This window comes from Melospiza georgiana, chromosome 6 (genome assembly GCF_028018845.1).
Source record: "Melospiza georgiana isolate bMelGeo1 chromosome 6, bMelGeo1.pri, whole genome shotgun sequence".
NCBI classification, from domain to species: Eukaryota; Metazoa; Chordata; class Aves; order Passeriformes; family Passerellidae; genus Melospiza; species Melospiza georgiana.
The window spans coordinates 7,373,632-7,389,866 of NC_080435.1; the positions used below are offsets into that span (position 1 = coordinate 7,373,632).

The following is a 16,235-nucleotide window of genomic DNA, read 5'->3' on the forward strand; positions in this document are numbered from 1 at the left end:
CTGTCCTCTGGCCCTCTGCCAGACTCCTGCTGAGGCCTCTCTCAGAGGAGGGGCAGCAACCACAAGTCTGACAGGTGCTAGCGTTTTTGGCAAGGAAAGGAGGATTCTTTTCTTGGTGTCTTTTAATCTCTCCTGAAGGGTGATTTCAATAGACTTTGGTCTGTAGGGGATCACAAGCTCCCCAAAACCCTTCAGCGAGAGCAGTTTCAGGCAGAGGAGGTTTTGGTCTCACAAAGCCAGCAGCTCCTCTTGAGGAACAGAGATAAAGCAGCTTGCTCAGGCTGGGACAGTGCTGCTGAGTGTGCCAGGCAGACTGGAATCTGTAGTGTATCTCCTGTCAATGCTGATTTGTGAATTCTTCAATTGCCATTTATCAACTCTCCTAAGTAAATCCTGTGCCCTAAAGACTTCGCTGTGCACTCTGCAACTACAGAAATAAGCTTTAGTCATTTATTCTTTCAATTGAGCACACAAAAAGAAGCAGACTGGGACACTTCCTTGGATCTCCTGACACTGATTTGCAGTTCATTTACAGGAGGAGTAGACCAGAACCCAAATAAATGGGGTAATTGGTTCTGGTCTAAATTTACTTTAGTTTTCAGGCACTCATTGCTACATTTTTAATGACTGCTGCCAGCCTGCCTCTGTGGCTCTCCAGCCTCTCCTGCAAGAGCAAGGTATCAGAGCCAGCAAAAGTATTTGTGTTCCCACGAGGAATTCAAAGCCCCTTCCCAAAGGTATTGAGTGTAGCACCCAAGTCTCCTGAAAAACCTTAGAAAGAGCATTCCTCACTGTACTGTTGGTATAGATTTTCAAATAAAATTTTTGCCCTGGTGTGCAGTGGTACTCTCCAGGCTCTGGTAGGCAATCTCTGTGCTGTTCTCTGTAATTTCTGTGCTGGCTGATCACACTCTCCCATGACCCCTATACAAGGTGGAGTTTGTTAAACAATTAGGAAGGAGGGCTTTCCTAAGAGCCCCATCTTCCTTTCTGGCTCTGCTAAGGTTCCAGTGTTTTCAGAGAAGAGCAAGGATTATCAATCAGCTGTTCCAGTCCTAAACTATATCATGTCCTTCATCTGGAGTAGGGTTTCTAAAGTGAAAAGGAGCATGAGCATGTTGATCTTACACTGAGAGTGTACCCAAGCACTGGCCCAGACTTTCATGCTCACACCCTCAAGCAATGCTAGAGCACAGTTCATCCACATTTAACTCCTGTAGGCAATGTGCAACAGTCAGGCCTGACTTTCCCAAGTTGCAAGGAAAGCAAAAGCCTTAAATCTGTGGAGTTTTTTGGTCCCCAAGACCAGGAGGCCACAAGAAAGGCAGGTGGCACAAAAACATAAATAACCTTGGGTGGTATAGTGCATGTTTCAGGCTGTGGCACTAACACCACATGTGTTACATCTGGTATTGGTGACTACACTGAGCAACGATCAAAGGCCCAAAGTTGATAGATTGCCATCTCCCTGACAGTCAGTACTCTCATTTTGTACTGCCAATCCTCAGGGCTGTAGGCAGTGGGGCTACTGAGACTGCCTCCAGTTTAGTATGAGCTTAGCTATAGCATGTATGAAAGACACAGCAAATGGATCATCATTCTTTATCTGTCTATGATCCTCAACATTGCAGGTATAAGGAAAAAAGTGTTTTCTGTCGTGCAGGCCAGATTTAGGTTGCTGCTATGGCTTGAACATTTTCTTGAAGAATCAACAGCCTAACTCTGCTGATTCTTTCATTGGTTTGTTTTTTTTTTTTTTTTCCCCAGGGGCTCTGCCAGATAAAGGAGACTTGTTTCTGGACCCTGCCATGGATCAGGAAATTGAGAAATTGTAAGTGGAATTGCGTAAACTAGGAGGTAAAGCAACAGATTAAAGGTAGCATGCTAAAGAAGAGTGGAATAAAGTACTGTCTTATTCCTCTGCTCTACTACAAAACAATAGAGGAGCTAAAAGAGCAACTTGAACAGGAAGAGCTTCTTTCTTTGTGGTGCCTCAATGCAGTTAACAAAATCCTTACAAGAGTCTTCAAAAGCAGAGGGGAAGAGTGTAACTCAATGAGGGATCTAGAGGAAGCAGCATTCTCTAATGAACAGGGAAATTTGGTTTCGATGGTGAAAAGTAGGAGTGTTGGCAGGAACAAGATCAGCCCAGATATGTTTAAATAGAAGATTCACATAGTGAGTCTGGGAGGTACAATGTGTTCCCCCTCTATGCCATGAACATCTTTCCATCCCTGTGCTAGTTTTAAGTCTTTCTCCCAGAGTTCACTCCAAGAGTGCTGCAGTAGAATCTTTTGCAACATGCTGCTTAGCATATGTCTTTTCTCTTTCAGGGTAGCTCAGGTTTCAGGGCTTTCTGTCTCTGGTCCTGCCAGCTCCAGTGCAGACACAGCAAATATGCCAGCTCGTAATTCACCCCGGATTAACTCACCTTGGAAACCTCTACACCATCGTCGAAAAATGGATGCTGAGAGTGAAGGCTCCAATGAAGAGACAGACTCCTCTGAAAATTGAAGGTTGTGAGGGTAGGGACCATTCCCATCTTGGGCTTCTCCAGAAGCCACTGGAGGAACAGCACCTCCTCCCAGAGCATCTGCTTTAACAGTGGGTTCTGTCTACATCAGCAGTGTGTGTTGCTGTGCTAATCCCCAGTGCTGGGTTCATCTCTTCCCAGGAACAACTTGCCTTTTTCTCAGCTCCAAATCCATGCAGGAATAGTGCCTCTGCAGAAGCCATTTACAGCTACAGAGTTATGCTTCCCCCTGCTGGCAGGCAAGACAAGCCAGCAGCCGCCAGCTCTGCCACCGCTTGGAACCAGCCGGGTTTGCTCTCACCGGGGCGCTCCCTCCCAGTTCCGCAGTTCAGCAGGTGCTGAAGCCGCGGGAGTGCTAGTACAGGCCGCTTGCCAGTGATCTGTTGTGTAGCTCTGCTCAGATTTGGCCCAGATAACAGAATGGTTAAATTGCCAGCAGCAGCTCTGCACTTGTGTTCCATTATTATTCCCAGTAAAGCTGCATCTGCAGATGATCAAAGGTAAGGAAATTCCCGAAGTTCCTAAAAAAGGGACACTTAGATATTGCCATGCAACCTGTCTCTGCTTTGTGCTTTCTCCTCCATGCGTCCAAGACTTGCCAAAGCAAATACAGCAAATAAGCTAGATTGCAGTAAGTACTGCATGGTGCTGGCCTGGCTCCACTGCTGTACTAAGTGCCCTTCTGTGAGGTCTCCCCATCCCTCTAACAGCATATTATGGTCATTTGGAAAAGTGAATTTCAGATGATTTGCAGAAAAGGGATAGGGTTGTTAAATTCCTTGGCCACAGGTCGTATGGCTTGCAAGCATACAGAGCTTGCAAGCATACAGAGCACCTACTGGGGCTAGGTGGGCAGAAGCACTAAGGGAAAAGGAAGCAGTCATCAAATGAGATAAAACTGGGGTTTTTTGTAAATATTGGTATTGTTGGAGCAGCAGTGTAGCCCTTAAAACTACAAAAATAAGTAGCATCACATTGCATTAATGGCAACCAACTCAGCAGTTTAAACCTCCATAGACCCAAACGCTTTGTCTAGCCCAGCTCCTGCACCCCAGCTTGCACAGACTCGTTAGTTTGGGGGGAACTTCTGTTTCTCATGCTTTGGGAGCCACCTTGCTCCTCCTGGTCATAAAGTGCTACAGCACAGGCCACCAGGGTTGGTAACCCAAAGCTTGTAGCAGGGTGCCAGCAGGGTTATTTATTTATTGTAAGTTAAATTATTTATTCTCTGTGCATTCTCTCCCAGCTTGGTGAGTGGCTGTGACAGCCTGGCAATAAAGCACGCTGTGTTAGGCCTCTGCTGCGTCTTGGGTCTTCTGGGCTGCCCCAGCCCCTCCTCAGAGGGGCGGTATCAGGTGGGCAGGACCAGTGGAGGGCCCCGGCCATCTTCAGGGCCCCAGGAACCCCTCCCCTCGGCCGGGGAAGGTGCCGGCCCAACCCGAGTGCCTGGACTGCCACCACACCCTGCAGCCAGAGGGCAGCCACACCACTGCTCCCTGCAGCCCCAGCCTGCCGTGGGTATTGTGACATTTGACACAACTGCGTCAGGAAGACCCAACCCTTACCCCCCTCGTGCCCCACCAAAGTGAAACATCAGCACAAAGTAGCTGAGCAGCTGCCACAGCCCCTCAACTGGACGGGAGAGGTGAAACCCCTGCCAGCCTCTTCCCAGTCACAGACAGAAGGCTCCAGAACAAACAGCCCCAGCCTCTCTTTTGCTAACAGTGTGTAACAAGCCCTTTCCCACCCTTCTTCTTACTACCTAGTCCTCAACACCATAGTCCAAGGAAGAGAAAAGCACTCTTGTTAAAACCAGGGACTAAACTAAACAGGATGAAACATCCTCACTGCTACATCTCATGGTTAAGTCAGAGGCTCAGTACTTTGATCTGGGCAAGAAAATAAACCAGGGATCCAGTGAATTTCTTTACTTCTTTACCTGGGCCTTTTTTGCTGATGATGTAGTTAGAAGCTAAAAAAATAATCTTTGATTTGATTTTTTTTTCCCCGCATTCATATATGTTGGTTTAGAAGACAGTAAAAAGGACTAAATCACAGCAAAAGGCAAACCCTGCAAATACAGAGGACTCCACAGCACCATGGATTGGGAGCAGTGATCAGAACAAAAAACAGTCATATCATATGATGTTCAGAAAAATAGCATTCCCCTTTTCTCTGTCACTTGGTGAGCTAAGGTATGGGCCAAAGAAGGACGGGAGCACTGATGAGGGCAGCCCAGGAGTTCCTGTCATATCTTTTACAGGAATGAGGTTAACCCTGTAAGAAGGCCTGTCTCCACTGGCTAGTAGATAGCAGTGGGTATGAGGGCACATTGAATTTTAATAGAGTGGAATCCAGAGATATTAGAAAGCATCCTGGGCACAGCCATGTCCTGACCCCCTCCGCTTACCTTCTCCCCTCCCCACCCAACCCAGACAAATAAGACAATCCTGTAGAGTTTACTCCAGGCAGAGGTGGCATCAGTGCCTCTTGCAGGCTTCCCATTGCAGTCCCTGGGTCATCAATATGAACCATAACGATCCTAGGGAGGAAACAGACAGAGACACCTTGCTACAACACCTTTGTGCAAAATCCAGAGACAAATAACAAGAAACTGGGGGGTTTGGTATTTTAATGCAGTGTGAGGTTATCTAGACAGGACACTGTACAAAGGCAGAAGGTAAAATGACCTTGACTCTAGAATTCTGCCTAGAATTTGTGGGAGAAGGTGCATCTGACATGACAAGGTGTCCTGTGCAGCAGGAGGGTGAAGCTTGCCAAGTTCACTGGCCCCCTGCAATTGTTTAGCTATTGTACAGCAGTCAACAGCTACAAGAGACAAGTGTCTACCTGGGACTTCCCACATAATTTGAGAAGATAGTGATAATTCCAATGGAAGCCAGGTTATGGTGAAAATCCCTGAACATGACAACAGCCTTTCTCAAGTTGCCATAATGTCAACTCACCTGAAGAGAGTTCATCACCCCATTGGCCAGGACAGCCATCTTGCCGGCAACTGATTTCACTCCTTGCTTGAATTGTGCAATGTCAGCTGCAGGCAGGACATTTCCAATAGACACACCACCTACAAGAATCAGGAGGAGTTAGCCCAGAGTCCCCCAGCTCCAGAAAGCACCCTCATCCCCTCCAGTTTAGGCCTTCCAAAGCTGCCCCCTTCCTCAACCCACTGAGTGCTAACAAACCTGAGTGCACATTGTCAGCCTCTCCAAACAGGTCTGCGGAGCTGATGGCACTGCTGCCTGAGAGCTGCTGCAGTCGGGATCTGGCTTCATACTGCAGCAGAAAACAAAACAAAAATGTTGTATAGGAAGGGAACAAAGTAGGACCTGAGCAAACAGGAGGAGGTAAAGGCAGAGCTGTACCAGTGTAAGCACTGCGGAATGCATCTACCTCAGCATCTGCCTCCCGCCCGAAAAACATATCTGAAGAGATAGCTTTAGCCCCAGCAAACTTCTGCCGAGCTTCATTGGATTCCACCATGGATGGCCTGTTCTCAATCTCCCGCCTACTGGTGGGTCTGAGGAAACAAGAGGAGAATCTCAGATTAAGATCACCAACACGGTAAAGAATCAAGACTTCTGTCTCAGACCTCATCTAACCAAAGGAAAGCAAGTCATCCTTAAGTGTTACTTGCATTGGGGCTCTCCTCTCCCCATCTCAGGCGGGTGTCTCAGCACTCAAAGACCACAAAGGCTGTATAAACTTACAGACATGACAGGCAAGTAAGTGTCCGAGGCCTTTTCACTCCAGGCCTTTTTTCTTGGGCTTGTCTGTGCCTGTGCAAGTCATTTTCTACAGCGCAAGGCTCCTGCTACAGCAGCATCTGTGCCACAGCTCCGACACTTATCCTCTGTCCCCTACACAAGGGCACAAGGTACACTAGCAGTGGCAAGCACTTTACCTCTCTGAGACCGGCCGAATGCTGGAAACGGTCACCTCCGGTTCCTCCTCTTTGTCCATGCCCCATGAAGAGTCCGTTTCCCATCGTGAGCCAAATGCATCTTCGAATGAGAAGGGACTGTATTTGTACCTAGGTATCAAAAATAGGTAATTTATGCCAGACATAAAATTCAGGAATAAGCAAAGACTACACTAAAGCTGAGTCTTACTTGGGGGGTCCGGATGTGAAGCTACCACCATCTTCAAACAAGTCCAGTTGGGAGCGGGAAGATTTTGCTACCAGCGGCGTCTCTTGTTCAATTACTTGCATCTCAGACATCACTGAGTGTGAAACAGAACTGCACAACAAACAGGCAGAGTCAGGGCTGATGGGTCTGACAGCATCCAGTCCCTACAACCAGTCTGCCTCAAAGCTGAATCTGGCCTTCACAGGCAGGGCAGGTAACATAAGTTTTGAGGGAGAATTGGGGGATGTCGGCCTCCTTCACCACTTATCTATGCTCCTTCAGAAGTCTTGAGCTACCTTCTTAAAGGAAGGATCCTGCAGGGGGACACTTGTCAAGCAGCAGGGCTCTAGTGCTAGACACTGACAGGCCACACATATCTGTGAAGAAGCCCAAAGAGAACTAGAACCTTTGAACTGAGTCCCTATTCCTTCTGGGGCCCAAAGCCTTTTCAGAGAACAGCATATGAGCACTTTAACTCATCTCCTTATCTATTACAAGAGCAAACTACTGACTTCAAGAAACTTTTCCAGAGCAGGGTACTTCCAAGACACCTATCTATACTATGCCATCTACAGCCAAGTACCTTCTGGATACCAATCCCATGCCCAGCCTCTCTGCTTGTTCACGTTTCTTCCCTTCGAGGTTCTGGAGTTTCTTCTCTTCCTTCTTCCGATCAAGCTGCAGTTCCTGATAAGCCAGTCGCATTGAGGTGACTCTAAGGGAAAGAGCCATGGTTGGTGCCAGCTCATTACCCTCCCTCGCAGCCCGTGTTGTAGAAGAACAAGTGATTAAGTAACCCCAATCACCCTTCAAAACAGCCACTTTTCACAGCAGCTCAGCCAAAAATCCTTGCACAAAAGCTATTGCTCGTTTTGCCATCTCCCTCTGCTGGGGTTCAAGTCTTCTTTGGTGAACCATGATTTCCTTACTGTAAGCATCACAGTGTCTGTCTTCTCCCCACCCCTGCCATCCAGAATGATCCATCCAGTTCAGCCTTTGGCATTTTCAGTTCCGTCCAAAGGTGAACGGAAACACACAATACAGAAGTACCTGCTCCCTACGCTCTTCCAGGAATGCTAATTTGAATAAAATACAGCAGTATAATCTGTGCCCTGCTGCAAGGGCCATACTGGCATACAGCTACTGCTCTTCCTCTCATGCACTATGTTCTCTAGTCACATTTGGTGGTCCTGGGATGAACAGCATTAACCTCACACTACTTCTGCCTTAGGTATGGAAGGCACCCATCCCAAACAAGGCACTTACATGGACTCCTCGGCTTGTTTCCTGGACTCCACTGCCTGCTGCTCCCTCAGCTGTTCTGCCACCTGGGCTTGCCGCTCAATCTCACTGAAGCTCTGGCTGCTGACTTTCTGGGCTCCAAGACCTTTTTTTGCACCCAGCTTAAAAACAAGAATAAAATCCTGTGAATTCTTCATCCTAGATTGTTCATTGTAGAAGAAAACCTGAATCCTACTTCTTGCTGCACCAGTGAGGCTTTCAGTCTCCCTGTCATCCAAGAGTTAATCCATCAGTGGCCAGCACTTAGAGATCAACCACATATGCTTCAGACCACAACCAGTAATGATAATTTTTTTGCAGTAATATACAGGCTGCTTAAGGTCTCCTTTCCCCAAAGCAGATCTCTGCAGCTTTGTTAAGCAGAAAGCAAGAATCAGGGAAAGGACAGCAGAAATGCAAGACATGCTTGACCTCCCCTCCATAAAAGAGCTCAGACATACCCCTTTCTTGGCAGCTCCCGGCTTCTTCTTTCCAATGAGGGAGGATTTAAGTTCTGCAAAAGGAGGGAAGCAGCAAATAAGCAGATGGGAATTAATTTAAGAGGCCAAAATTAGACAGCAACCCACATGAACATCCACCACAGTTCAGCTGCAGTAGCGTCCAGGGCACACCATGCATCTTCACATCAAAAGCCTGGGTGATTTCACCCAAGCAAGAAAGATGCACGTAGAAGCTCCACCAGTTGCAGGCTGGTAGCCTAAAGTAGCATGTCCATTTCTGGAGCAACTTATAGTTGAATTAAGAACTGTGAATATTTCCTCTGAGTGTTACACAGCAGGTATCAGGGTAGTTAGAGAAAGAGTAGGTTTATCTCATACACAAATTCAAGAAAATGCAGCTTCAGAGGCATGTGAAGGTCAGAGTCTCACCAATGCCTTAGGGACAAAGCAGCAAGAACTCTCAAGTTGTGTTTACATGAACGTACAAAAACAAATGGACCTAAAGTGCAGCAAGCTGTAAAAGCAACAGGTTCCCCAACACCTTGCACTTGTCACTCTTGAGGGCATGCCACACTTGTAAAACCAGACAAGGGCCAGCCAAGCAACAGGTGTCTGGGGAAGTCTAAGAACAAAGCAGAGAGGGACTGCCCAAAGCATTTTGCAGCTTCCTAGAGGTAAGTCCAAAATCTTTTACTGCCCTTTTTGGGCTTTTATTTTGTGTGCGCGTGTGTGTGTCTTCTGACTTTCTACAGCCACATGACTTTTGTTAGCCCATAAATTATTCTTGACACATTTTCTTTTATATTTTCTAGTCTTATTATAAGTCTTTTTAAAAAAGGGGATTCAAAACATTCACACTATCTGAAACTGTTTTCCACTTGCTGTTCCTAACACTTGAATCAAGGTTGTTTGGGTTTATGTTTGGAGATTTTTATATTTCAGGAAACATTTAACAGAAATGTTAATACAGTCTCTTTACAGATACGACATATCTGGTTTAGGTCTCAATACAACAATATAAGCTTTGTCTTGTTCTCTCTCTGTAAGCACAGGAAGCTAAAGTTAGAATTGAAGGCAGAATCTCAGGAGGGGCAAGCAGAGCTGTCACAAGCAGCCAGCGCAGGCCAGCTGTTAGCCAGTTACCTCCAGCAGGAGCGGCCCCTTGTGCTGACAGATACATGGACATGTCTGAGGAAGAGACGTAAAACATGGGGAATGAACAGACACTTGAGGACACAGGCTTTCCACCCAGAATGAACCCACTGTGGGCTAGGAGCACGCTCTCAATAAGGGAAGAAGCTCCAGCTAGATGTTCTGTGTGCAGTCAGGATAGTAATGACAGGGGAGAATGAGACACAAATCCCTATTATTTTGAAAACTAAAAATTCATTTGCCTCCAAATGTTCTGTGGGGAAACAAATAAAAAAAACCAGCCATGTGCCCCTGATCACCCAAGTCCTAGATATGCAAGTGGCAAGATTTGTCCAAAGCTCAAAACCAGGAAAACATGCTTTTGGGAAAGCAACAGCTTTGAACGCAATTATCCAAATGAGGAGGAAACCTCCAGAAAACTATGACTTGGTTTTGGGCTTCAGGAACATCCTAAGTACTGGCTCAACAGGGAGATAAGCTTCTTTAGGCATTCTGGAAACTGGCTCATTGTTTCCAACTTCACTGAGCTTACTACTGAGCAGTGGGTATAAGAGCAAGACTGATCTGAGAGTGAAGAGTCTTACCTAGAGGAGCCTTAGGAGATGTGCTCAACAAGTCAATAGATGGACCTTGGCTGGGATCTGTGGGCACAAAACCAGAAGAGAACATTCAGCAGATTGATTCTCAACCCTTTTCTTTCCAGTATGTTCACAGCTGCACTACATCTCTCCTAGCTCCTCTCTACCCACACATAAATCCAGTTACAGCTTGAAATATGCAATTTCCCAAGCAAAACAACTTTATGTCTCCACAGAGCAAATTATCCCTTCTGCAGTGCTCTTAACACAGTACAAGAAAGCAAACACTCTGCAGGGAAATATACAAACCTGTTACAAATTACAGTTATGCCCCCAGGCTCTTGGTTTCCTTGTCCTTCACCCTAGAAATTTTTCTGTCCTATGTCATTTTCAGACCCAGCAAATTCAAGGGGTAGAGAAGAATGTTTAGACAAATAAAGTCTGAAGGCGGGGAACTGAGCCCAAACGGAGCAGTGTTTTTAGAAGTCTCCACTAATTTAACTAAACATCATAAGAGTGTGCAGAACTTCCACTCCTTCAGGCCTGAACCAAAGGATAAGTTCAGCCCTTCCAACAGTGGTACAGAACTGTATTCTCCTGGAAATGAAGGCAGGTCTTGGAAAAATTATTCAGTAAAGAACTCACTTGAAACTTCACTGCCTTCTGGTGACTTTGCTGCTTTTTCCATCTCTGGAGAAGACTGTGCAGGATTCTGGCTAGCATCTGCTACATCCCAGGTACTGGAAGACTGCAAGGAAATACTCATTCTAGTTACTTCCAGAAGATGAATGAACCAAACAATCTTGAATTTACTACAGGTTTAGTTACCTGTACTCAATTTTAGGCCAAAGGAAACTTATTCCAAACTTCAGACTATGCCTTCCTTGAACATAACATATGGACAAGTCCACATTCCCTTAGCAGGGACAGAAATGAAAACAACAAAAAGGAAGCTAAGCTGAATGTAAGGCCAGGAGGAATGACAGAATCATTTGACAAGCTGGCTAATGTGAGGATTTCCCAGGTGAAAGGAAACAAGTTTAAATCTGGGAGAAAGTGTGAATGAGTTTTCCTGGAAAAAATTCAGCTCCACTTCCACTGTCTCTATTTGCCATACAGCCAATTCTGGCATTACCTGAGAAAGTCTGCCTGGCATGGTGCAGTTGCCCAAATCCAGTTTACCAGGGTCTACGCACTGAAAAGTTTCTTCTAAACCAGAAGTTCAAAGTAATAGCTTTGCTAGTCCTTGCTTTAACTGTACAAAGAAACTAAGCATTAACACAGCACACAGAGCATCTTCCAGGGCATAGGTGGTAGCTTTGAGTTCTTGAAACTAAAGATGGTCTCAAAAACAAAGGACATGGATATTACAGGGATTGTTCAGATCTGTGACTATGTCCCAGGCAGATGACTGAATCTGACTTCCTCCACATTACTACTGATTAATTATACAATTTGGAGTCTTCCAAGCTAAGTGGGACCGCTCCTGGCTGAACAGCTGGCTATTGGAGAGCTATTAAGGCTGCCTGGTTTAGCCAGCTCTTCTCACCTGTGTGTGCTCCATGAAGAAATCAGCATCACTCTTCTCAGGGGAGTGCCCAGGTGCTCCACTCAGTCCATCTATAAGCAACTAAAGAGAGGAGAGGGTAACAAGAAGGTATCCTCCAAGAGTCAGCATGCAGCACTACCCACGTAGCACTCCAGAGCTGTCAGACCTACCTCAGTGCCGTACTTGGCCATGGCAGCGCTTGCCAGCTGCCGGATCTTCTCCCTGTACATCTGGGCAGCTCGACTGTTATATTTAGCATTGGCATCTGTGGTGGTACAGCCGTGCTGGCGGAAGAAAGCAGTCTGAAAAGAGAGGAATATTCAGTCTCCTGACTGCTACATCACACTCAAGCAAGCACTAGACTAACTCAACAGAAAAAGAAAACTTCTCAGAGATAGAGGATGAAAATCTGAGAACACAGCATAAACTAACCATTCATTGATCAGCTTTCTACAAGGAATCTCACTCCAGGGGCATATGAAAATCATCCTCCTGCTCTACAGAGAGATGATTCTGAGTCACAAAGCTGAGCATGAGCTTTCAAAGGGATCAGTGTTGTTAACTTCCATCATTTAAGAAGGCTATGCCTCTCATTTAAATGAGGTGCAAAAAAATGAGACATCTGAAAACAACACATGCAAAGGTCACAGTCAGATGTCCAAGCACACTTGACAAATTCCCCCCTTCATTACACATTTCAGGTCAGACTGGTACCAAGAAAGCCACACAAAGGAAAAAAAACCCCAAGAAACAGAGGATGTGGATTAGCAAGAGGGAAAGCAAGCAAAATGCCTACAGAGGCTCCTCACCGCGTTGGCATTACTGCCCACTTGCATACACCTCAGCTGGAACCAGTTCCAGTTAGAATCCAACTCTGTGGACCTGTGTGAGAACCAATTATTTCTATTAATAAAGACCAGGCAAACCAAATGCAACATTGAGCTCTGGCCTAAAATGGTGAGATATCTCACTACTATTCCAAAGTGCAGGAGGCAAAAGTGGAAAGAACATCTCGGGAATTTCTTTGCTCCTCCAAAAAATTAATTTCAACTTTTAAAGTGAGGAAAAAGATCAGCTTTTATCCAAATTTTGAGGATCTCTCCCTTGTACTGCTTGTTTAGAGGGCAGAGCTTGAGCTAGGAAAGCACAGCCAAGAACTTTCGTTCTACATGTGATCTCGCCACAACACCAGAGACGAGAGACTCATATTCAGCCCGTCCCTCAGGTTAGGCCAAAACACGTGACAAAGCAACCGAGACTACATCCAAGTAAAGCTAAGGGACACAGAGTGTCTCATACCACTTACTCAACTTCTCTCCTAACAAGTAAAGGTCACAGTTCTCTTAACTTAAAACGCTAATTTTTGCAAGTACTGAAAACAAGAAGTAGGCTAAAAAGCCAACACCATCTTCCCCATTTGGCTGATCCCAAAAAGATTAAACAATATTCCTCCTTTTGCCTTACTCAGCATAATGAAAAATTATGTACACCACTCTGCTGCCTTACTGGCGAGATTCAAGCACCACACTCGCGTCTCTCTTCCTAAAATGCCAGTCCAAACAGCGTTTCTGCAAGGGTAGCGAAAGCAACATGTCGACGTTCCACTTGAGGTGCTTTGGAAACTCCATTTTGGAAGTGCTGAGTGACCCAGAACCTCCCGCACGCAAGCCTCGTAACCCCCGAGGAGATGGCTCGGGATAAGGCTTCCCTCCCGATCCCGGCGTGCCCCCACGCGGGGCGGGGTGGCCGCTCCAGGCGAGCCGGCGGCAGCGCTCCCCACGCACCTGATGAAGCTGAGGTGTACGCCCAGGGACCTGTGGACGCCGGAGCAGTCGATGCACAGGAAGACCCCGTAGGTGATACTGGCCCAGCTCGGGTTCTTGGCGCCGCAGTCGAAGCACGACTAAAGCGAAGGCAGAGAGGGACAGCCAGGTTGAAGCGACGGCTCTGCCGCTCCGCCACCCCCTGCCACAGCTCGGCGGCCGCTCTGCCCGGGCGCTCCCCAAGGGCCCCTGCCCGGCCGCCCCAACAGCCGCCGCAGCGCGGCCCACGGCCCAACGGAGCCCAGTCGGAGCGCAGGCCGCGGCCGCAGAGCAACAGCCCGGCACAGACAGTCCGGCAGATCCCGGCCACTCCCCGCTACCTTGTTGGCCGGCGCTGCCCGAAGCCGCTTGAAGAGGGTCTGGATCTCCGTCTTGCTCGGCTCCGCCGCCATGATCTCTCCTTCCCAGACACCCCCGCGGCGACGGCAGCCGGCCGGGCCCAATCGGCGCCGCGGCCGCGGTAGAGCCGTGCTGGGCCGGCCCCCCCGGCGCGTCCGTGGGTGTGAAGGGCGAGAGGAGAGCGAGGTCCTTCCTTCCCTCCGCTCCCGGGGTGTGGGGCAGCGCCCGCTCCGGGTCCCCCCACCCGCTGCGCCAGCTGGAGGCTGCACGCCTCGTGGGGATCATGGCATCGCTCTGCGCACATATTGGGCTTTGCCCGCCCCGAGAGCCCCGTGAGCTCGGAGCGCTTTCGGCAGTCCCAGCGCTGCCGGGGAGCCCTGCTGGCTGTGCCCCAGGACTGTGCTTTGGGGGCCGCTGCGGGCCCGGACCGAGACAGGGGAGCTTTAGAATAGCAACGGGGCCGTGCCTGCCGTGGGTCATCTCCGAGCGTCCGCAGCATCACCTGCTCCGGCAGCCAGCCTCAGGGCACCGGGCACAGCGAACGGGGATTTGGAAATGATTTAGAGAACCACAGAATGTCCTGAGTTGGAAGGCACCCACATAGATCACCGAGTCCAACTCCTGGCCCTGCACAGGATATCCCTAAGAGTCATGCCATGTGCCTGAGAACGTTGTAATAACACTTCTTGAGCTCTGCCAAGCTTGTGCTGTGACCACTTCCCTGGGCAGCCTGTTCCAGTGTCCAAACACCCTCTGGGTGAGGAACTCTTTTCTCATATCATACCTAAGTCTCCACTGACAACTCTAGGCCTGATAGTGGTCATTAAAGAGAAGGGATCAGTACCTGCCCCTATGCTTCCTCTTGTGAGGATATTGAAGACCATGATGAGGGATGAGGTCCCTTCAGTTTCCTCCAGGCTGAAAGACCAAGTGACTTCATCCACACCTGGTATGGCTTCCCCTTCAGGCTCTTCTCCATCTTCATAGCCCTGATTTAATCAGGGGAGACTTCTCGAGAAGCTCTTACTTGGCTATGCAGTAATCAAGGAATCATGAGCCAGTAATCAAGGTAGGGAAGTTGTTACTTCAGAGCAAAAATTATGTCAGGGCCCTTAATACTGCTGTGTTACCTGCCTAGAAACAGTAGGGTATTGGCTAGAAAGTCATTCAGTTATAATGTAAGAAAAATAGAAAAAATATGGTTGTGCTATGAGCTGGAAGTGCATATAGTCCACTTCATGTTTTAGCAAAAAAAGAAAAAAAAAGAAAACAAGTGACTGCAGAGCAATGAGAGGTTCAGGAGGATGAGAACAACAACAAAAGTTAATCAGTAGCATGGTACTACAGAGATGGAATGCATTGGGATTTCTTTACCTCTGAAAAGAGGTTGCTCTGCAGCACCATCTTGTCACTAAAAGAAACTCCTAAATGTGCTAATATCTGGACAAGACAACTTTTAGTTTAAACTTAAAGGCTTTCTTCACTCATTTCCACAGACGTTAAGGTAGACAATAGAATTCCTGGCAATGGGAACCTAGGACCCATGATCTTAGGAAGATAAAGTATTGGGACATAGAGATGCAATCAGGAGCAACAGAGTTTTTAAGGGGAAAAAAAAGCCCTGCAGAAAAACCCTTGCAGGTTTAGCAGGGTCTTGTGTTCTGGGAATCAGCAAAGCTTCAACTGTATGGTCACAGTGAGACCTGATATGGTAGGCACATGCAGTAAGATGAGAGGCTTGTGGCTGACACATCTGATTGAAGCTGCTCTGAGATGAGTTTCTGAGCTGGATAGTGAAGCCTGATCTAGCCTGACAGAACTCATTCTTGGCAGCTATCTTCAGTACTCCCTGGTTTCTGTTGCTTTTATTCTGCTACCTTAATGGTGCCTGTACGCCATTTCTGGGATTACACACACATGTGCTGGGGAAGCAATGCAGGTAAAAGTAACTGATAGCATTTTCCTCACAGCTATTTTTAAACAAGCTGAGTTCCCTGATGCCATTCATGGTGCAGCTGTCCTGGCAGTCATACCAGGAGAGCTGATGTAAGGGCTGGCTGCACACCAGGACAAGGAGAACTTTGAGGGGCTGTTCCTGAGGCCAGCAGCCAGGGCCCATTCCCACAGTACCTGACCACAGAGAGCTGGGCAGGCCTGGCATAGCCTGGATTTCACCAAGAATTGAGATAGCTGGCCAAGCTCATGGTGATGAGGTAGCTTGCAGTCAAACTGGGTCAGGATCAGGCCCAGTGATTGCCAGGTGTGTCTGTGGTGATAAGGCAAGGCAAGCCTGAGGTCAGGCTGATGAACCAGCCTACAGGTTAAGATCACCAAAGCACAGCCAGAGACTGCTACTGCTCTAACGTAGCTC

The 16,235-nt window shown here is 47.7% G+C and overlaps 2 protein-coding genes across 2 annotated transcripts in view; one reads left to right on the top strand and one right to left on the bottom strand.

The window, feature by feature from the left end:
* Positions 1-3,825, top strand: part of CSTPP1 (centriolar satellite-associated tubulin polyglutamylase complex regulator 1) — a 79,245-nt gene extending 75,420 nt beyond the window's left edge. Inside the window, exons 8-9 of the mRNA XM_058025768.1 lie at positions 1,768-1,831; positions 2,334-3,825. Of these exons, the coding sequence (XP_057881751.1) occupies positions 1,768-1,831; positions 2,334-2,514 (245 nt within the window). The 3' untranslated portion in view covers positions 2,515-3,825. The remainder of the gene's footprint in view (positions 1-1,767; positions 1,832-2,333) is intronic.
* A 626-nt stretch (positions 3,826-4,451) lies between these two features.
* On the bottom strand, positions 4,452-13,938 carry ARFGAP2 (ADP ribosylation factor GTPase activating protein 2). Its single transcript, XM_058025767.1, has 16 exons — positions 13,846-13,938; positions 13,487-13,605; positions 12,512-12,584; positions 11,873-12,004; positions 11,703-11,783; positions 10,799-10,901; positions 10,160-10,216; positions 8,424-8,476; positions 7,948-8,084; positions 7,265-7,396; positions 6,664-6,792; positions 6,456-6,584; positions 5,945-6,071; positions 5,737-5,827; positions 5,500-5,618; positions 4,452-5,075 (listed from the first exon to the last, which is right to left on the bottom strand). The coding sequence occupies exons 1-16, from the start codon at positions 13,915-13,917 to the stop codon at positions 5,055-5,057; spliced, it is 1,575 nt and encodes a 524-aa protein (XP_057881750.1). The 5' UTR covers positions 13,918-13,938; the 3' UTR covers positions 4,452-5,054.
* Between the last annotated feature and the right edge of the window lie 2,297 nt (positions 13,939-16,235).

What these genes read in the sequence shown, in the direction of transcription:
- ARFGAP2 (XM_058025767.1), bottom strand. Translation starts at nt 13,917, where the DNA reads ATGGCGGCGGAGCCGAGCAAGACGGAGATCCAGACCCTCTTCAAGCGG. An exon ending in TCTTCATGGAGCACACACAG is followed by an intron (nt 10,902 to 11,702) that starts GTGAGAAGAGCT and finishes ATTTCCTTGCAG; the next exon opens with TCTTCCAGTACCTGGGATGT. An exon ending in GGCTGACAATGTGCACTCAG is followed by an intron (nt 5,619 to 5,736) that starts GTTTGTTAGCAC and finishes TGATTCTTGTAG; the next exon opens with GTGGTGTGTCTATTGGAAAT.